The 21,506-nt window shown below is 40.5% G+C and overlaps 1 protein-coding gene across 6 annotated transcripts; it reads left to right on the top strand.

Annotated features, from left to right (window-relative positions):
- Positions 1–801: 801 nt before the first annotated feature.
- cdca2 (cell division cycle associated 2) lies at positions 802–17,013 on the top strand. 6 transcript variants are annotated; one of them, XM_023275866.3, is made up of 14 exons: positions 802–1,146; positions 1,682–1,871; positions 2,128–2,264; positions 5,852–6,017; positions 6,415–6,563; positions 8,047–8,176; positions 8,854–9,185; positions 10,024–10,060; positions 10,176–10,250; positions 11,042–11,178; positions 11,358–11,420; positions 11,641–11,733; positions 14,964–15,129; positions 15,389–17,013. In XM_023275866.3, exons 2-14 carry the CDS (start codon positions 1,682–1,684, stop codon positions 16,300–16,302), a joined length of 2,589 nt encoding a protein of 862 aa, XP_023131634.2. In that variant the 5' UTR covers positions 802–1,146; the 3' UTR covers positions 16,303–17,013. The 6 variants fall into 6 exon arrangements, with proteins under 6 accessions (XP_023131634.2, XP_023131637.2, XP_023131636.2 ...); XM_023275869.3 differs by having other exon boundaries at positions 10,024–10,075; positions 11,665–11,733; XM_023275868.3 differs by having other exon boundaries at positions 10,024–10,075; positions 11,662–11,733.
- The last annotated feature ends 4,493 nt before the right edge of the window (positions 17,014–21,506 follow it).

Raw genomic sequence — 21,506 nt, 5'->3', positions numbered from 1 at the left:
ATTGTTTGTGTGTGGGGAGGGCTTACTTGGCTTTTCAACAGTAGATCATGCTTCACCCACTTGTTTGGGCTTACACGTTTGTTTGGGCTCACTAAGCCTCCTTTGAATCCATTGCAAACCACATGAAAATATGGTAATTCATGGTTAAATGCATTATTAATTGCTGTTCCCACAGTGCTATTAATTTTGGTTTATGCTGGGAGTTGTTTGCACTGCAACCAATGTAACATCAAAGCTTTTATTTACCACAATTTCACCAATAAAATCCAAGAAGAAAAGCTGTGCTATATTCCCATTCTATTGTGGTCCAAAGCCCACATCTCTGTTGTATGTGTTAAAGGGAGTGAGTACAGTACAGTACATCGTCCTACATAACTTCCAACAATTAAAGAAGCCACTTACCAAGGCAGAGAAACTGATGAAAAGATGTTATTACTTATTTTATGGGAAACGCAGGATCTGGTGTTTCTGGAGCTTTGAACCAACACCCTGAGAGAGGGATGCAGTCAAACTCCAGCTGTTTGGTTTCCAGACAGTCACAACAGATGGGGCCCTATAGTCAGGGGAACTGTACAAAAAAAAAAAACGCTTTTGATTTTTTTTTCCATGATTGTTTTGGCATCTTCATCAATGCCTCTGAAAGAAGCATCTGGTCTCTACATAAATCTAAATAACAAGGAATTGATTTTATGCACTTCAATTTAATACAATAAATCTTTCTGTTTTGGACGTTGGGTGGTCACGTGTTACTCAATCTGTCACTTCTATTGGCCAATTCATATTAAATGAGTTCCGGTCTTTTTCAAGCAGTCTAGAATACGGAAGTTAGTCCCTCCATCGATACAGTTCCTCCGTTATTATCGACATTTTTAACAACTGTGACGGTTAATTTCGCTTTTTACGTGTTTTTAATGCGAGTTTATACTACACTGCACGTTTTTAAGGTTGTGTATGAGTGTTGTTGACTTTTTCGCGGAGGAATCCTTACGCAGCCGCTAGCTTCGGTGTGGAGGGTGATTTGAATCGCTCTCTGCTCTTTTTATTTTATATGGACGTGTATTAATTTACCAGTCGCGTTTTTTATACACACGTTTTTACATATGTTTTAAGGGCAGACGTCCATATTATTTAACTTAAATTTACAAGGTAGGTGTTTGACTTGCTGGCAGTCCATTATCTTTAACACTACAGTTGCTAACGTCTAATGTGGGGAGAGGTTCCTTACAAACTAGCGTCATTAACACTTAGTCTTAGTTTTGTTTTTCCGAGTTAGTCAACAGTAATAACGAAACGTCGCAGGTAGAAACGATAAAGTGTTCCCCAGTACTATTTACGTCCGCTATTCATTAAAGAAGCGCATTTGTTATGAAGTGCGTTAGCCAGCCTTAGAGTTAGCATGCTTCCTTATGTTTACCAATAGTACTTCGCTAAATGTTAGCATACGGCTAAAGTTAGGGAACCTTGCTTTTGGTAGCTTTGTGGACTTTGGAATGAAGTTTTGTTAAGACAAAATGTTAAAATCAAGTTGTTGTGGCTTACACACAAGCCCTTTTATGTTATGGAAATACATGTGACTGCTTAGCCGTCTCTTATCATCCGTAGTAACTTGTATTATCACCGTACACGTCCTCGTGGTTCACCTGCTCTTGACTTACAACGTCTACTCATATTATCAATGCAGATGGCCACAGTAGAGATGAACGCTGCAGGTCCTAATGGGGAGCAGAAAGAGAAAATGCTGTCTTCCTCAGAAGAGGCAGCTCCCTCCATTTTAAATGAATCGTTACCCCCCCTGAACTTCTCTGGGCTCACACCTTCTCAGTTTGGCATCTCTATCCAGAGTTTTACCCCAGCATCATCAGATCGCAAAGGTGAGAGGACTGTTATTTATTAGGTGCCAGGTTGCTGTTGCTTTTACATAGCTGTCAACAAAGAGAGGGTTTTACTTGCTCAATGGTAGAGCGAATTAGAAAAATTGGATACAGTATATGCCGATCCGGATAGACTCAAGAAAGCACCGCTGGTGCATAAAGTCAGAGACAGGATTTGTCAATACATAGCTTGTATTTTTTCTATATGGTACCAATAAAGTCTTATTGAAGCAGTGTTCTCCTACATCTGCTCCAGATAAGTCTCGTCTAGCACAAATAAAAGCAAGGCGGCGGTCCAACATTGGTGCCCGTGGCTCTCCAGAGACCAATTCCCTCATCCGTTTCATGGCACAACAGAAAATGAAGACTCCACCAACCACCCAAACTCCAGAGGTAAGATGTTTCTCGGGCTGCACAGCTGACACCCACGTTGCATCATATTGGACAATAAGGCAGAGTTCACATTGCTTTGGCTATCTGTTCACTAAACTGATAGATACAGCGCATGACTGTACAACAGACTTTCTGCTTTTCTTCATCAGACACACACAAGGACTGTCATACCACAACTACATGCTGTGAAAAAGTATTTGACCCCCTCCTGCTTTTTTCTCTTGCTTTGTGTGTATCTCATACTAAACTGTGTCAGATCTTCAAATAAACACTGTAGTAGCCATTTGTTGATAATGTCCTCACTCTGGATCTGCGGTATCCCAAAATCTTAGAAACGGGTTTGTAACCCTTCCCAGATTAATACTTCAATCTCTTTTTCTCTCAGCTTTTCTGGAGTTCTTTTTGATTTTAGCATAATAAGCTACTTATGAGACCTTTTAGCCAGCTTCCTGCTGTTGAAAGTGGTCTATTGCAGGGATGAACTGATTTACCAGAGCTGGTAGTAATTATGGATGTGTATGATCCAGCAGCAACCACTATCAATACAGTTTGGTATTTTGGTAGTTTTTCACTCAAGCCCACTTACTATCGGATAACCTTTTTGCTTCAGGACAGATTTATCAAACTTGTATTCAGTGTTTACTCAGGTTGCTTTTGTTTTATATTCGTTACTTTAAAGATCAGACACAGTTTAGTGGGAGATACAAATAAAAACATAAGAGCTCACCGTAGGGTTGAATTTTTTTTGTATGTACAGTGCACTATTATTAAAAAAAATGAATCCAGACTCACTAGGACACTGCAGATGAACCTCACACCACATTAACATTTAATTTTCACGTAGGAACACAGTGAGATATTTAGATTTTTAGAAATATGTTTAATTATTAAATAAAATGTATTTACTGTTAAGCTTTGCCTGAAATACATATTCGATGTCAATTCCACTTTATGCTAACAAACCACTCCGTACGCACACATTGTGGAACTTCACATTGGCGTCAATAAAATTAACATATGACCAGACAGAAGACAAGCTGTCATGTCCAACTTGTCTAACACATGTAACACGCAGCTGCTTATGTAGGATTGCTGCTATTTTCTGTAACACAGAGCTGCTGTGTGAAGCGCTATCAAAACAAATTCATTATCGTCAATGGTCGCTTTGTGCATCAACATTAGCATAATGCAGCAAATGTACTGAGCAAAACCAAAAATGATGGAGCTCCCGCTGTAACAATGCAGTTTGAATGACAGAATGACTTCCGGGAAATGATGTTGAAGAAAGCAGTATTATGTACAGGGGCTTACAGTGGCACTGACAAGTTTGACAGCCTGCCATGTGGATGATTGAAGCAGAAACACTCTACAAAAACACATTTCACATTTTTTAGATCAATTATACTGTGCTATTAAATCTTCATTATTACTAAGAGATAGCTGAAATCTACATGCAAACCTTAATTCAGCCTTTCTCGTGTGTGTGTGTGTGTGTGTGTGTGTGTGTGTGTGTGTGTGTGTGTGTGTGTGTGTGTGTGTGTGTGTGTGTGTGTGTGTGTGTGTGTGTGTGTGTGTGTGTAAACATGTGTGACTAAGTTCATTCATGGTCTTATATTAAACTCCATTCCATTGGTCAGCAGCCCATGTCTTATTGGAAATATCTTTGGTTAGATTCAGTTTTTATTTCATGATCACTTTGGAAGTGGAAATGTTTAAATTCACACAGTTAAGCAGCATTCCATGGTGAAAAGACTGTACATTTCTTTTTGAGTAACTGGGCTCTTTGTGGCTTGTCTTTAATACAAATAATAGCATGGGGGAATACACAGGATGATCCAAATAATAAGCCCTTTTCAGACATGGAGGACATAACATTGCTTCTTTGTCACTGTTAAAAGTGACAGGATTTAGACATGGCAGACTTCTACATAACCGTCCTTCGTCGCTTTATGTTTTCTCACATTTACCATGAAGGGAGCGCTCGGCATTGGACCAATTTCCAGCCATATTTGTAAAGTATTTTCATTTGTGTTGTTATCCTAAGTATCTATTCAAGCATAGGTCACAGCTCCTCAGGGGTCACTTCCTACACTGTTGTGCTGGTAATCACACTTAATATGAACAAATCTTACATCAGCACTTCATGATGTTATGTGTGCCCATACATTAATATGATTGCATTCATGACACTTTTTAAATGCTGAAAGTAAAAGCACTAAGTACCCCTTAATAAGACTCGTGTTCTTACTTTTTTGCAAGAAGTAAGTAAGGTGCTTATTCAGACTTGAGAGCAAAAGGTGAAATTGCTGCCTGATTAATGGAGGAGGGTGTATGCCTGAAAGGGGCTATATTGTCTTCACAAAACAAGTCTTAAAAGATCAATGCAGAGAGAAAGGCCAAACCAAATGAAAGTGTAATAATGTTTAAATCCTTTTCTCCTCTGTCAAGTTGAATACATTAACATGTAACACAATATATCACTGCTTTTTGTAATAATATAAAGTAACAACCAAAAGAGAACTCATTAAATTGATAGCTCACTCAATAGTTATTATCCAACACTTACACCACGTATTCCTGAAAGTCCTCTGTTAAATGTTATTGGTTTTCATCTTAAGAGAGAGCATGTCAGTCACACTGTCCTCAATTTGTAAGTCTCCAAAGAACGATAGCATCCATTGACGCTTTTCAAGTGGTCTGAGAGGAAACTAGATTCTGTACCCACTCTTGGCTCCATTTTCAGGCATTAGAAAATCTAGCCTGTGACAAAAATCTTAGCCCATCGCAGGACTTTTCACTCAGAACTGGTGAAATGGTATGAACTGCAATAAGTCTGCAGTGAAACTACAATGTAGTGGCCCAATGGCTTCCATGGAGGACTTTTACTCAGGAAAGTGAGATTTGCATCCCTGATGAAGCTATAAATGAATGTTGAGTTTAAGCTTGACTATCTTTATGCATCTGAAGTGCACGTATGGTGGGAGGGGCCTTTTCCAGATTTCTGCCTACTGCAGCTCGAAGATATAGCATGGTTCTCATTTCTTACCATGGACGACAGGAGATGTGCGCTAAAAAACTAAGTCTGTGGACCAAGTCTGCTCATAAGCTCAAATGTGCAAAGGGTTCAAAGGAAAACTCTGCATTTAGTCATATTTTGGCAACACCATGCATGTTTGGAACTCGGTGAGCAGATAATGGACAGTTGAGAGCTGCAATATGTTGCCAAAGTGGTTGAAGAATTTTCTGCAGACTTTGGGTTCTTTTTTCCACTTTGAAAATGAGCAACTCTCAAGTCAGCATGGGGTGAGTAAAGGGATAGACTTTGCACCAGAACACAGAGCAGAGCAAAGTATCCTATTAGGGTGAATGGTAATGACAGACTATTCTCAATCATATGGCTTGCTGTGACTTTCCTGTTAGATGATGCTCAGCCAAGCAAACCATAGCACTCCTGGATTGTGTGTGGAAGGAGTATGTGATAGATGGGCTGCCTCTCAGTAATACCACTTTTGTAATTTCAGAAGTCTATGACCTGTCAAGCTGCATCACTGAGCAAATATGTTTATTTTTGCTGTCTCAACTCTCAGCTTGTCAGAAGTAGCCCCTTCCTTCCCCGGGTTGCCTCCACTCTGAGGCAAAAGATGGCCTCCTTCCAGAGCCTGATGGATGTGGGGGAGAGTGACGCCTGTGATCCAATGCCAACGCAGGACAGCAACACTGGAGGATGCATCAAGACAAGAGATTATCTGTCTGGTGAGGCTGCCTCATTGCCACAGGATTAATAGTTTCATTTCTCAGCGAGGATCTATGCCAGTAGGATTTCTTTATGATGTCTGGAGGCACCATTCAAAAGCAGTGGATTAATGCATTGCACAGTATAAGCCTGACTGTGACAACATCTTGCAGCAGTTGTTTCTTCAGAGCCTGGTCATCTCCTTAAATGGGCCAGATTCTGAGCTGTTTGTTGCTGTAATGAGACTTTATCTCCACTCCTTTGATATTTTTTTTTCCAAGCTGAGTTTTTTCTGATATGTTTATTTGATATATGACATTTTATTTTTATTTAACTGATATGTCAGGAAGTCCCAGTTGTTTTTGTATGTTTATATAATATGCCTTTTTGATGGCTGTTTTTTTTTCCCCCTCTCAGATGGGACCAGCCATGGAGGGAAGGAGAACAACCCACCGATGATGCCCACACCCAGCAAGAGGAGGCGTCTGGGCCCCCGCGACAGCTGCAGTGTAGAGATTAAAGAGGCCAGCACTCCTGTCCTTCACTCCAGTTTGAAGGAGCAGGAGGTACACTCACTCTGACTCACTCACTTACTTGACTGCTGTAAATAATTTAACTAAAAGGTTTTTAACCTCTCTCTACTTGGCTTCCATTGAATCTACCGATTATTTTTACTCCTATGAGTGCTAGATTTCAGTGCTAAACAGGATTTCAAGCAAGCCTCTGAAAAGAGAAAAACAAGCAAACCCAAGTTTGTGCTGTTTGTACAAGTGCTGGCTATTAAGTTTTATTTATTTGTTATTGCATTTGTTTTTGGTCTTTGGTTTGTAAACTCTGAGCTTCTACTTCGTATCCTGTAACATGCATTATCGAGTTTCAAGGCTTCTGTATTATTTTAAGTACTAAAAGACACAGTGTGTACCCATCTGCAGCGGTGTTTCCGCTGCTGTAATACATCACAGTAGAATGAAAACAGTGGGAATTCATTAGCCTTGTCCACAGGTGGATGAAGAACCTGTGATGCTGCTTGTGACACAACAACCACTGAAGACTGCAGACGAGGCTCAGACTATGATTATTTCCCCTCCCCTTCATGTTAACTTTAAGCTCAATGCCTGCTCCCCTTCTGAGAACTTTCAGGTTAGGACTCATCTGTAATACACACATGCCAACATGGCAAAAGTTGGGAGAAAGTGTTGCAGACTTTGACTGATCCTGCTACAACAGTCATGGCCTCCGGCTATGATCATGTTAGTTGAGCATCACATTGTCTTTACCATGATTTCTGATTCTGATTCAAACTCAGTAATGAGCTGCTGTAACCAGATTCAGTAAGAATTTTTTAAACTGCCAAAGTGAAGTGATGCAAAATGTAATGTTAACTAACCAAGACACAATTTTCTGAATTAAACTTGCCCTCTGGCTCAGTGTAACATAATTCTGTGGCAACATGATGCAGAGGAGCAATCAAACGTGTCTCAGCTGCAGCCACACAGCAGGTAACACCCAGGCAGACCTGTGATAGTGGTACCCTGTTTTAGAGTTGAGCCACTCTTGTGTTAGACTCCTCGCTCAGCCAAGTGCTGTCTTGCTTTAAAGCCCTCAACATGTGTGGTCATGCAGGCAACTAGAAATGGTGTTTCATACTTACAAATGTTACCATGTCAGGTGTCTGGTTTGAAGTGTTTTTTTTCCACTCCTACATTGCTGTTCTTTCATCTATCATGTAACAGCCTCAGCCTCTCATCTTTTCCATAGTCATTTTGGAGAGTATTTGTTGTGTTGAACTACTGTTTATTCTTACCGAGTATTTCCTGCTCTACTGATCAGTCGTGGATCAGTTTTAAAAATTGCAAGTCAGAAAATGCAAAGCTGATTAGTTGGATTTATTAAGATCATTTCACACTCCAGTGCCCTTTAAGATTTTATGTATTGAAATGTATAGTAGTGTTGGATAAAATGCAAATATCTTTCACTTAACATGTTCTGTAAAGCTCCTCGAACTACAGTCCAACAGAATGAAGGATTTCATTTATTCTCACTAAACAGGATGGTGCCTTTGAACTCCAAAGCCCCAGCCGACCACGGCCTGATAATCCTGCAGCTGCTTCACCACCCCAGCGTTACTCCCACTTCATCATCCCTTTTCTCCCTTCTCTGTCTGAGATGAAGCCCACAGGTAAACACATGCTGCTCTCTGTGGCTTTGCTACAGTATCTGGACGTTCATCTTAGTTTAGCCTTGACTTTGAGGCTGAGTGCACAGTGTTATGCTTGTTTCAGGTTAGCTTAGTCCACTAGTCTGCATTGTTGTGTTTTCACAGAAGAAATGTATGTTCAGCTGTTTTTGAGTATTTTTGTGTTGGAGAATGCCATGTGTGTTTGAGCTACAGGTTTCATGAATTTGAAATAGCTGGGTGATATCAGACAAATGGACGAGTACCCATTACTCATTAGCACTGTACTTGGAATGGCAAATTCAGCTGTCCTAATATTGGTATGTAAGTGTATTTGTGTGAAAATGCAGCAACTCTTCAAATTCATTGGAACATTATAAGCTTCATGAAATGCAAGTAGGTAATCCTTAAACATTGAAGACATAGTTACACTGTCTCAATTTGATTTGTTAAATCCAGATGACATACATTATTGGCTGTTTCCTTTTACTATTTTCAGTTTTATTTGACATGGGATTTTTTAAAAGCCATACATCTATACAATATCTTTTGATATTGTTTAAGAAAAAGAAAGAATCGTGTATGCAGAGCAATGTAGATTTTCTTTCTGTCTGAGGCATAGTGTAGTAAGAGCAGGAAATATTCTGTATTTGCATATTTAAGGATTTACTATGGTACAGGTGAGGAAGACTCCACTGGGATGCCCACGGCGAAGAAGGAGAAGAAGCGGGTTCGCTTTGGAGGTCCGCTCTCTCCTGAGTTCTTTGATAAGGACCTGCCCCCCAGTACCCCATTACAGAAAGGGGGCATGCCAGCCCGAGCACCCACACCAGGCGAGAGCTTGCAGCTGCGCTCGGTGCTGAAGACACCACAGAGGAATGAATCCATTACACCACAATCTCAGCCAGACCTCAGCAGCCCCACTGTGTTTGGTGCCTCCCCTGAGCTTGCAATGCCTCGTAACTGCAGAATGTCTTCTGAGGGAGAGGAGACTGAGGAGAAGGATGGAAAGGTAGACAAAATGCCAGGATTGTTTCATTAACGGCAATATTTGTGTGATTGTAGGATGATGTTTAGACGGTGTTTGTCATGTAATTGTAGTTACCGCAGTAAGGGTTTACATTAATATAACCTGGATGGTCAAAGGACTGTCGCCTACAATTTTGGACTCAAACATCCAAAATTTTCTCTTTGATTTTTGTTATTATATACATGCTGACAGACCCTAATTAGGGCTGAACAATTATTCAAATCAGAATCACAATTTATAACAATGTGGTTAACAAATTATTATAGCTACAATTTAGAATACACAAAGTGTGACTATTTAATAGTTACATTAATGCTGTAACAAATTTTATTTAATTTGAGGGGACTGAAACATTCAGGGGTTGCTTACGCTGCCCATTGCTCAGTGTATAGTACATGGTTCAGGCTGAACACTGTAGTTTGACTAACATAAACCTTGTGTCATTATTTAAACGTATTTACTTTTTGCATCATGTCTGACCCATGATTTAAACTGTCCTACCAGTGGCTTTACAAATTCCTGTCATCCTCCTTGTGTGACAGTCACACTTTGAATGGTGTCTTGTAGTAATGCTCCATCATGTTTTAAATCTATCACACAGTGAATACTGAACTGAAGCTAAAGTTAAAAGAATTATATCTCAAATCAAATCACAGTTACAAAATCAGATATTTTCTCCAGATTGTTAAGCCGCAATGTAAATGTGTTTGTTATCTGCTATCTATCTCTGTAATAGCAAGATATGATACGCTATCTTGTCTAGACTTTAAATATTATAGTCAGCACTGAACAATGTTATTTTCTTATTTTTTGATCTTAGATTGTTTTTCCTTCAATGGAGGAGACTGACTCTGCAGGTACAAGTGATACAGGTTGATTATTACATTTTATTAACCCTGAGAGAGTACATTACTGTCTCTAGTGGAATTCACTTCTTTATGATAACAGCTCTTTCCATTTGTTGCCTTTCAGAATGTACGTGGGTTACCCAGCCATTGAATTTGAACGCTGCTTTCCATGAGGAGTCTCTTTCTCAGATTGTGAGAGGTGAACGGCTGTCATAGTTTTTCCCTTTTCATTGTTACCTACTGTTACTACTTCATCTCTCTACTGCTGCACCCTCCGCTGTCTCCTGACAAAACTGAATGTGTGTAAACAATAAGGCTTGCCAGAATTGAAATTTAAGTTTGTTGTTTGTGGCTCAATGAGGTCAGGATTCTCATTTTGAATTTATATTAAAAAGACAAGCCACTCTATGAAAGTAGAAATTGGTAAATAATAAGGGAAGTCAGAATGAACTGTTGCACATACAGTTCATTATTTGTTGGATTCAGCTACATCAGCTTCTGTGTATCATACACTACCGTTCAAATGTTTGGGGTCACCCAGTCAATTTCATGTTTTCCATGAAAACTTACACTTTTATTCAACATAATTGCGTAAAGGTTTTCTAATCATCAATTAGCGTTTCAACACCATTAGCTAACACAATGTAGCATTAGAACACAGGAGTGATGGTTGCTGGAAGTGGGTCTCTGTACCCCTATGTAGATATTCCATTAAAAATTATCAATTTTCAGCTAAAATAGTCATTTACCACATTAACAATCTCTAGACTGTATTTCTGATTAATGTTATCTCTATTGAAAAAAATGCTTTTCTTTCAAAAATAAGGACATTTCTAAGTGACCTCAAACTTTTGAACCGTAGTATATATTTTTAACCTCTCTTAATGTAACAATTGTCTTGCTAAGCCACAGAATCCAAATTAATATTGCCTTCTGCTGAAGTCTCAAACAGTTGTCATTTCAGCTGTAACACTGTAGGTCTTTCTTCAGAATCTGACACCAAACCCATCACAACCTCCCAGATGGATGTCCTGGATGAGCCTGCATCCCATCCAGAGGAGGAGAAACAACATGAAGCAGAAGCTGAAGCTCCAATTCCAGCCCGAGCCACCAACAGAAGAAAAAAGGTCTACAACAATTTTTAATTTCTTTTAATTTGCTTGCTTGAGTACATCATTGTGAGGTCAAAAGATGCTTTACAGGTAAAATATACAACACTGGCAAAATGTATTTTTCCCTATCCTCTATAGAAATTGTGAAATTTCCATTTCATTTACCAAGAACATCTGAATTTCTCTAATTGCAGCCACAACCAGCACAGGAAGCTACTATGGAGGCTTTAACTCGCTCCAGCAGCAGAAAAAGAAAGGTCTGCTATTACCACAAACTGCTCTCAGCTTGATCTCACTTGTAGAAATCTTCATTTACCAGACAAGATAGTCTTTTTTAATAATTTAGGGGTCGTAACATATTCCCATCTAATCTACTGTTTAATTCCACTGCATCTGAACTTAATCATGTTGGGGGATTTCCACTTTATATGTGTGAGAGAGCGTGGCAAAGAGACCATCTATATAATGTATCCTCAGGCCAACTGTCTGTTCCCCCAGCAGCCAGAGGAGAGTGAACCTGTGAAGAGGTCGACACGGTCTGCTGCCAAGTCAGCCTCTGGGAAGATGAAGGTGAGATGGCTGAGTCTGCTCGTTTGATTTCTCTGTACATCACTTCACTGAGGGCTCTGCAGACATGTTTTTCTGAAAGGCAGTCATGGAGTTGATAGTTACACAATCTGGCTACAACTTACTTTGCTTGAGTTAAGGAAAAGATATGTGTTTTTTATTTCTCAGAGTTTCCGTCACAGATCAATCATTTCTCACCACCATAAATAGTAGGAAATATGAAATCTTAAATTAATCCATACAGTTGTGCCACGTGGTGTTTGATTACAGAGGCTGCACTGCTGTCACAGATAATGGTATAAACCAGTTTGACAAGGCAAAATAATAAAATGTTTCTTTGCTGCTCTGTTGTAGGGGTGTTACAGTGCATCTTTTTGTCGCAAATTATTCAGAACTAGACATCCTCGGATCGGTACGCCCTGTGATCCAAAGAATTACTGTCAGAATTGTATATTTATGTCTGTGTAATCACACTCCCAGAATGGAAATAATACCAGGTTCCACACAGAACTGCTATACCATGACAGTAGGGTTAGCTTTAAAAGCTGGGCAGACACTGCAGCTTTTATTAATCTTGTATATGTTGGCACAGGCCACACATTTTAATCAGTCAGCCAGCCAGCATGTGGAGTTGAACACAAGGTGGCCGAGCACGAGCACAAAGGTTGTGGTTGGTTGAATTGCAGTAAAGCTTATTCAGATGTAGATGGCTGAGTCCTCAGCGATGAAAACAGGAGAAAAGGCTGCATTATTTTGTGCATTTCTAAAGCTAAATAACATCATAATTGGCCATTATTAAGTTTTATTCATGTTATATTTAAAACTGTACAGGTCAGACTCCTCTGAATCATTACTGGCATTTGTGTTATTTATTTTTCCTTCTTCAAAGTATGCTGGCATTTGAGTGCCTTAACTGCTACAGTATGAATTATCGCCCATTAGCAAGGGCTGGGTGATATGGCCTAAAAACAGAATCTCCGATTTTTTCACAAAAAATCCCGATTCACGATTTATCCGATTTTTGTTACCCCCTACCTAATCTCTGCACGCCTGAGTCCAGTCTACTTAATGCAAATGACCTGCAGCCCTCTCCGGGTAAACACACAGGATCGCAGCTGGAAATGCGCTGCATGTGGCATGCTGGTCCGGTTGCGGAGCGTTTCCCGCTGCGATCCGGTGTGTTTACCTGGAGAGGACTGCAGCTCATTTGCATAAAGTAGACTGACTCGTACTTTATGCAAATTGGATGCGGCGTGCGGAGATTCCACGCATCGTGAAACTGTCCTCAAACTTCTAAACTAGGCGTCGGTGACATAAAACCAGGACAGATTCAGCTGCTGCACAGATTATTTCTCGCTTCAAATGCTTTCAGAAGTACTTTTCGGTGACGTGTTTTTTTTTAAATAAAAGGGAAAGTTTGCGGCCGAGCCGCTGTGTTTATCCGACTTGTCTGCCGGTCTGTCCAGCTGAAAGCTCGGTCACGTGACCACGTAGCGGCCTGCTGTTGGTCAGCGCTGTCAAGTGACCATGTTGTGGTCCGCTCGTGTCCGCCGTCCGTGCCATTTTCAGATGCGGTGCGTTGCCGTGCGGGAAAATCGCATCTAGTGAACACGTGCCTTTAGATCTGCGCCGCTCGCCGCCATGTTGTTTGTGTATCAAGCGCGGGAGGGAGGGGGGCGCGCACGAGGAACTACGGGATCCCAGCGGGAAGGCGTTGGTGGCGGATGTTGATGAGAAAATCGATTTTCATAAAAACAAATCGACATTAAGTACAAACTCGAATTAATCGATAAAATCGATATATCGCTCAGCCCTACCATTAGCCACTGTTGAAGGTTTCCATTTTTCAAAGTATATGGCAAAATGGTATTTTATGCATTTCTTTCCGTTTCTCTGCTGCAGTAAAAAAAAAAAAGCACTAAACTATGGTCTTAAAACCGAGGCATCAACCATAAGTTTTGTGTACTGTTATACCCGTAGCATATCATGACCCCCACATAGTCATGTTCTAGGATAAGGCAGCTAATATTCAATATTTTCTTTGTCAAAAAATCCTTTGTAAATGCAATGTACTAGTCCATCATTCAACTTTCCAACTTACCTCACCTGTCTGTAGCACTCAGTCCTAAGCCCAGTTCTTCTTACTGAACACTTAAAGTGTTAAAAACAAGTTAAGTTTAAAACAAACTGTCAGAATAAGCATAACACAGATTTTTGCAAACAGTATTCAAACAGGAAAAATAGCTCACATGCTTTCAGCTGTTTTCTGTGGCAGATTTGTTGACAGCAAGAAAAATACAGACTTGTCACAAAACATATCCTTTAATCCTATTTTGACAAGATTAATTAATAAATGGGATAATTCTAATTAATTACAGCCAAAGAGTCACAAGAGCTGCGCTTCTCATTCAGCTTTGTGCATCATTCTGGGTGGAAGTTTATCTCATTCTACAGTGTGGCGTAGAGTTTCTAATAAATTCACCACTTGTTGCTGTCTGCTCTCATTACTACTACACTACTACTGAGTTTGCAGTGTCTGCCTTATTAACAGCATTGTAGTCTCTTTTTTCACACATAAAGGCTCCCAAAACAGGGCTGTCTATCAATCTAACCGGGTTCCTGTTGATCAGCATAGCCAAATAACTTTTAGTTCTGCCATTTCACTCTGCAGAATGTAAACACAATTGATTGCATTTATTTGCCGTGGTTTATAGATACTACTGCAGTTCTGGAAAATGTCATTCAAATGGGACTTGAAGTATCATACCATGATGACAGGACTTAGTACCCCTCAAAAATGAAATGGTATATCTCAGTGGGTTTGTCTTGATGCATGATAAATATGAACACACTCATAAATAAAATACATTTACACTAACAACATGTGCAACTTAGAATCATTGTGACTCTTGTTATAATGTAAATATCACTATGAGCTGAATAATAAAATGTTTCATTTGTAATTTGTACTTTTAGTATGTTTTTCTTTTTACCGCTGATTGTCAGAGCCACATAAACTCCACTAAAACAAATGTTTATTTACTTGTTGAGGAAAGTCAAAAAGTCTGCAACAATCAATTCAGTATAATCACATCCCTATATAATCAGTGTTAGTATTGATTTAGATGTACAAAAAATAATCACTCTGCATCTTGTATCATAAATGGATGCTGGCCAGCTAACAAACTAAATTCTATTTGACAGTAGAAACTTTTTTTAACATCATTCCACAGATGACCTCCACAGCGGCTCGTCGCTGGAACAGGGACGTGGATCGCTCCCTGTATGGTTCACGAGCTTATGCCTCCAAGAACCCCACTCTGAGTCCCATCACTGAGAGGCTGTCATTCATCAGTCAGTCTCCAGCAGCACAGCAGACGCTCTCTACGAGCTTCACAGGTAAAATATGTAACCACTACAAAACTTTATCTTACAACGAATCAATGAAACAGTTACTGATTTTACTTGTATGCTGTTGGGTGGGGGAAAAAAATGCTCTCATGCTTTTCTTTCTATTGTATAATTTTTTTCATAACATACAATGAGTTGAACTCTGTGGCTACCAGTCACATGATTTGTTTGATTAAGTTAAAAGCTTTGGAGTGTAGCAGCCAGAGTCATTCTCCTGAGATTCTTTGGTCCTCATATCTCCCAACAGACCCAAATCAGGAGACCTGTCTAAACCCTGAGATGGCTACTGGCATTCAAGTCGTTGCTGACCTTCCCATGACAAAAATCTTGGAAACTGCTTCCCAAGATTCTTTCACATCTTCCAACTCTGATGAAGAAAGTGCTACGGGGAAGGGCAGGAGGCTGTCTGGGTTGAGGGTGAGAAGAGGAGGGCTGAAGAAAAGGAATGTCAGTGTTGCTGATGGTGACCTTATAAGTGAGGAGCCTCAGGATCAGACTGGAGCAAAAACAGAGCAGCACTGTGAAGAGCGAACCACTACAAGCCTTCAGGTATCGATGGGAAGCCCATCAAAACACACTGTGCCTGAACAGGGAGATGTTGACACTGAAGAACTTTGTGGCCTGATTTCTGCAGATATTCCCTGCATTGACTCAGATGAGAAATCAGAATGTTATGCACCCACCTCAGACTGCTCAACTTCAGCTGAGGAATCCAACAACACAGAACCAGCACAAAGAGAAACCATCAACAGCTCAGTCCGACAGGAGCAGCAGAACCACCTGAAGGAGCACCAAACCAGCCATGAAGGGGAGGAGAAGGGACAGGGAGACCAAACAGCTAGCCAGCAGGGAACCATTCAGCCAAGCTCTGTTAGCCCAGAGGAAGGGGCTGTAGACGGCATAGAGCTCGCCCCCTGGCAGGCTGAATTCAATTTTGATGATGTGTTCAAGCCTGTTCCCACTAGAGGGCAGCGCTCAGTACGCCGCAGCCTGAGGAATCGGAGCAAGGGTAAGCACGGCGACAGTGCAGGACTCGCCTGGCTGCCTCGCACCTCCCCGGACTCCAATAAAGAGGCCCGCAGGAGGACCCGAGGCCGACGGCTCAGTGCTGCGCTACCTGCTCAGCCTTCGCTCCCTGAAGAGGCACAAACCACCCCATGAGCTCCTCTGATTATCTGAAAGAACTTAGATTGAAATGGGGTAACTAATACATTCATTACGCCTTCATACATCCCAACCTGTTTTCTTAAAATACAATGAAATGATTTTCAAAAGAATAGGCTGATTGTTTTACAACATTGATGCTTTTGTTGTCTGTGAATTATCAGAGCTGACCAGTAATTTGTATCCGGTTTCCTTCTACTAACCAAGCCAGTCAATACACTGAGAGCCCAATCATCTCTGCTGACCACCTCCTAATCAATACTCTACCACTCAGCTGGTAATCACAGTGCGTCTTCAGCCTCTCCAAAGTCACTGGATCAGGCATCTGCAAGTCAATATCTACTCTAGTGGATAGATGAAGATGACTGCACTGCATTCACCATATGTCAGCCAGGACTGGAGTAATGGAATAGTAATGAAGGGAGAGAATACGCTTTACACACAGAAATCAAACTAATATGCTCAAATGATTCACTTTCTTTGTGATTGCTGGGCTGCAGGGGTTTGTTTGTTTGTTTTATTCAAACAGTTGAGCTACTGTATTGTAAGTGACTGTTTAAATCTACCTTGAAAGATTCTGCTTTGGATGAAAATGCTTTGGTTTCATGTAAAGACAACACAGTCCAGCAAAATGTGTTCATTTGATTTAGACTCATTTGGAAGGAAGTCATCCAAATAATAAAATGGCCATTGTCGCCACAAATGGGATGTTCCAGCTGTGTGGTCACTTCAGTTCAAGTACAGCAGCTTTCCTTTTGCATAAAATAGGACCTTTTGGCATAACCGAATGGATTGCTGTGTAAATTACCATTCTGATCTACATTTTGAACACAGGCAAATGCTTGAAAAGTAAATTGACCTCTAACCTCAGGTTCAACCAGTTATAGATTCAAATCAGCTGCTCTTTACTGCCTCCATCCATCTGTCAGAGATGAACGGAGAGAGTAGTAACAAATTGAGTTTCAAATTCAGTTCACATAGGAAAATTGGCTCCCAGAATGATGCATGACTGTAATCTATCCATCACTGGGTAATTGACTCCCTCCTTTTACATCAAGTCACAGTCACTTGGCTGAAGGACACTAGAGGTTTCTGGCTCCATAGTGTGTGCCAAGGTCTGAATTCCCACTGGAAGACGGATGGACAGTCGTACCCTGATGTGCTGTGTAGCTGTAGTGAGGCCACGCTGCCATCTGCTGGTGGTTTTTAGAAGTTGCATGTAACCAGTTACTCATCTGTCAACTTGACGTCGAACTGAGAGATGAAAGAAGTCACAAGAATTGAGGCTGTCTCCAGCAGAGGAAATAATTTAGTAGATGTGTCAAATGTTTTTTTTTATTGATAACGATGCTCAACAAAAATTGCCTAAGGCTGATGTAGATTTTTTTTTTTTTTTTTTTACAACATCATGCCGAAGTTATTACTGCAGGCCTCACACCCACCTTCCCTTGCCATTTTAAAACTTGTAGCGTTTTGTGAATCGGCGGTTTTATTGTTTGAGTATGTGGCCAAACTGCTTCACTCTATACAAGTGGGTGTTGGGTGTGTTGTCTGTGGAGGAGAGAGCGCGGGAGAGTGAGTGTGTGTGTGTGTGTGTTGTGTGAGGGGTGTAAAGCCCCTGTCCCTGGCAGACGGGCATAGTGAAGACGGCTTAACACAAGAACAATGGGGTCCTTTGACCAAAGCGACGCCCCCAAGACATGTGGCCTCCTGTCACCGTGGCAACCCCCCATGGGACAGAGAGCGGAGTGACAGCTGGAGAGGAGGACTTACAAAAATGGAGTCCATTTCTTTCCACTGAAGCTCCCCTGCTCTATATCTTTTCCCTCTTCTCCCTGTCCTCCTCTACACTCGGCCCTTATGAATGTGGGTTACATCTCTCTTTACAGCTTCATGTGATTGACCTTATGGGCTCGGTTCACCACCTACAATTCAGGAAAAAAAAGCTGAGTTAGGGCCAACAATAAATCAGGTCTTTATGGGCTCTTGTTCCTGTCAGTAATAAGAGAGCATTGAGCTCATTGACAAATACGGGGCAGAGCCATGAGATTTCACACTCACTGTACACTTGATTTTACGCCTCATTTTAAAACGGATGAGCACTTTCTGTACAGACACAAAGAGGCATAATCAGTTATTTGTACTTCCAGATTTAGAGACTTTGGTCTTTCAATTAGTTAATTAGTAGCTGAATGGTATTAAGTTGTTCTGCTGCCTCGACCCTTTCTGTGCTGAGTGCTGTGAGCTTTCTGTTATTGATGCTCAGAGGCACGATCTCTAAGCTCTGCACAGCTCTCCTACGGAGCTAAAGACAGCAGGAGGAGGGCCACTAAACAAAGGCAGGACAACAACAAGAGAGCCTCTAGCTACTCAGTTTGGTTTGCTGTCTCAGTGTGTCTGCATGCTACAGCTGTGACTGGCTCAAACCTGCCTCAGACAGCTGCCTCTGCTCGCAGACCTCAGACGACAAGATTTCCCATGTTTCATTTAAGAATACACCATCATACAGTCAGTTACGTAGTGTGTAAGAGGCACATGAACACGTTTATAATTTCACAGCTGTTCTTGAACCATTCCAGGCAACAGTCATTTTGAACTAGACAACTTCTACTTTTTTAAACTTTGCTTCTTAGAACTACAGCAGGGAATAACATGTGGTCTGTAAAGTGTGCAGTTTTTTGTTTTGTTTTTTGTCCCAAAGATTTGGTCTTGGAGCTTCAATCTCTATTTAAACGTCAAACTTTCTGAGGATGTCTTTTCGGATATTTTTGCAGATATGTAGAGAGACTTCAACACAGTTAAGGTTTGAATAAATGCTTTTTGAACTGCTTCTAAAAATCCTTCAAAGTCCCTTTCTGGTCATTTATTAAACCCCTAAAGACTGATCTCTGTGTATCAAAGTTACATATTTAGAATTTTTTTTCTATGAAAGTAATACCTTCATGAGTAAAAAGTGTTATAGATGTAACTACACTGATGCTTCCTTTAGAACAGGGGTGTCAAACATGCAACCCGTGGGCCAAAACTGGCCCGCCAGAGGGTCCAATCCGACCCATGGGACAACTTTGTAAAGTGTAAAAATTGCAGAGAAGATATGATCTGCAGATTGTAAATTTGTAAATCCTAATTTCTAGATCATGACAAGTTGTTTAGATCATAAAGTAAAATACTAGATTGTTTTTGTTGTTTTTTGCCTTTTTTTGGTCTCACTTTTGTTGTTTGTCTCATGTTTTTGTTGTTTTGTGTTTCCTTTTTGTCTCGCTTGTGTTTTTTGTCTTAATTTTGTCATTTTGTGTTTTGTTTAATTTGTTGTTTTGTGTTTTTTTGTCTTGCTTGTGTTGTCTATTTTTTGTTGTTTTGTTTCTTGCTTTTGTCATTTTTGGTGTTGTGTCATTTGTGTAACTTTTTGTCTCGTTTTTGTGGTTTATCCATTATTTTGACGCTTTGTGTCTCATTTCTGTCATTTTGTGTCTCATTTCTGTAATATTTTGTCTTGTTTTTGTTGTTTTTTTTGTCAGATTTTTGTCATTTTGATTATAAAGTAAGGGCTTGCTCTGAAGGTTCAGGCATATGGGTTCTGTAAAGCGTCTTGAGAAAATTTGACCTATAATTGGCGCTATATAAATAGAATTGAATTGAAAGTAAAGTACTATATTGTTCAGTTCCAGATACCTGTGACTAAATGTTTTGTGCCTTTGTAGACTCTCTGTGATCTGTTAGTTGTAATGTGTAAATGATAAACTGAGGCATAATATTGTTGAAACGGATTTTATTTTTCTTCAGAAATTTCAGGTTGTTCACAAAGTTTTGTAAAAGGATAAGTCCTTAAATGTGAACATTTTCAGAATGCACTTTTTGCAATAGAACAAAAGGAAACATTAGGAGTTGTGGTTATTTACAGGTCATTACGCTCTGATTTTACTGGTCCGGCCCTCTTAAGATCAAATTGGTTTGAATGTGGCCCCTGAACTAAGATGAGTTTGACACCCCTGCTCTAGAATGTGCAGGTTAGTGTACTTCCTGTCTCTCTCCACCCATCCCTCTCCCCTCGCTGCAGCTCAATCGTACCAGCTCACCTACAGCTCTCTTTAAACACTGTAAAGCTACTCTACACTAAACACTGACTCAGTTGTAATATTGCAGTACTTCATCCATACACACCAGAAACTCACTCTGAAGAACAATAATGATACAGAAGGTCCCATCCCACAAGCTGACAGGATTGGTTCTTTGTGGCCTCTCTTCCGCTGACTTCTGCAACATGTTTTCATAAGTTTAGTTTTCATCCAAGTCCAGTTGCTGTAAGAAACTGTAAAGTTTCTTGTTATTTTAAGTGCACAAAAAAACTTTACCTCCGAGGCGCAGCAGTGTGGGTACATAGATCACCATAACTTGGTTCAAATCCAAAAAGCTCTTTTCTTAAGTTATGTTTTCAACTTCTTTGTTGTAATCTGTACTGTCAGTCCTCTCTGCCCTGCAGTTCTCAGACATATCTGAGCAAACTGAGACCTCTTGACATGACATTTAGCCCGTGAAGGCCTAGAGTTAGTGAAAACGGTGTTTGGTCGGCTGCTAAAGGCATAATGTAGAGAACGGCTTAGTTTCCAGGATGTGCTTTAAGTTCTTAAAGTAGATACAAATGCCAAAGGGGATTTGAATGAGATTTTCTTGCATCTGGAGTAGAACCTGAAAATTTTGGCTGTCTGTGAATGTCACCTCAGGTTACCTCAGTTTAACCTACAATTCTTTCTATTTGTGTCACATTAAAGGGGAACTCTAATGTCTTCACACATGAAAGTCTGCTTATAGGTGTTGTGGAGTGCTGCTGCAGATGTGTTTAAAAGCCATCTGCAATGTGATGAAATGCCTCAGGTGATGCCACTTGAGGTAGTGTCAGCTGGGGGTGAAGTTTACAAGTTTAAAAACGATAGAAAGAATGTGGAGGTGTGGAGCTGAAAGACGTGATTTTCTCAGACCTGTTTATCCCGCTGCTCATCTCTGCTGCACTGAAGCATCTTCAGGCTTTATTAGCATATCACAACCAAACCTCCACCTAAACTGTTAGCAGCATGTTGCAGTGTGGGTAATGTAGGCCCACAATCTGACATGGGAGAAGAATGTAAGAAGTTCTCTTAAATAAGACTGAGATTGCCAGTGATCTCAACCATAATCCATTAAGAAGATTAGAATTGCATGTACCC

Source organism: Amphiprion ocellaris, chromosome 6 (genome assembly GCF_022539595.1).
Source record: "Amphiprion ocellaris isolate individual 3 ecotype Okinawa chromosome 6, ASM2253959v1, whole genome shotgun sequence".
NCBI lineage: Eukaryota > Metazoa > Chordata > Actinopteri > Pomacentridae > Amphiprion > Amphiprion ocellaris.
The sequence above is the reverse complement of the archived record's forward strand: the minus strand, read 5'-3'. Positions and strand labels throughout refer to the sequence as shown.

Excerpts from the sequence above, each read along its gene's own strand:
- cdca2 (XM_023275864.3), top strand. The coding sequence starts at position 1,682 with ATGGCCACAGTAGAGATGAACGCTGCAGGTCCTAATGGGGAGCAGAAA. Across the intron at positions 6,564-8,046 it reads CCAGTTTGAAGGAGCAGGAG|GATGGTGCCTTTGAACTCCA; the intron begins GTACACTCACTC and ends CTCACTAAACAG. Across the intron at positions 11,421-11,640 it reads CCAGCAGCAGAAAAAGAAAG|GCCAACTGTCTGTTCCCCCA; the intron begins GTCTGCTATTAC and ends ATGTATCCTCAG.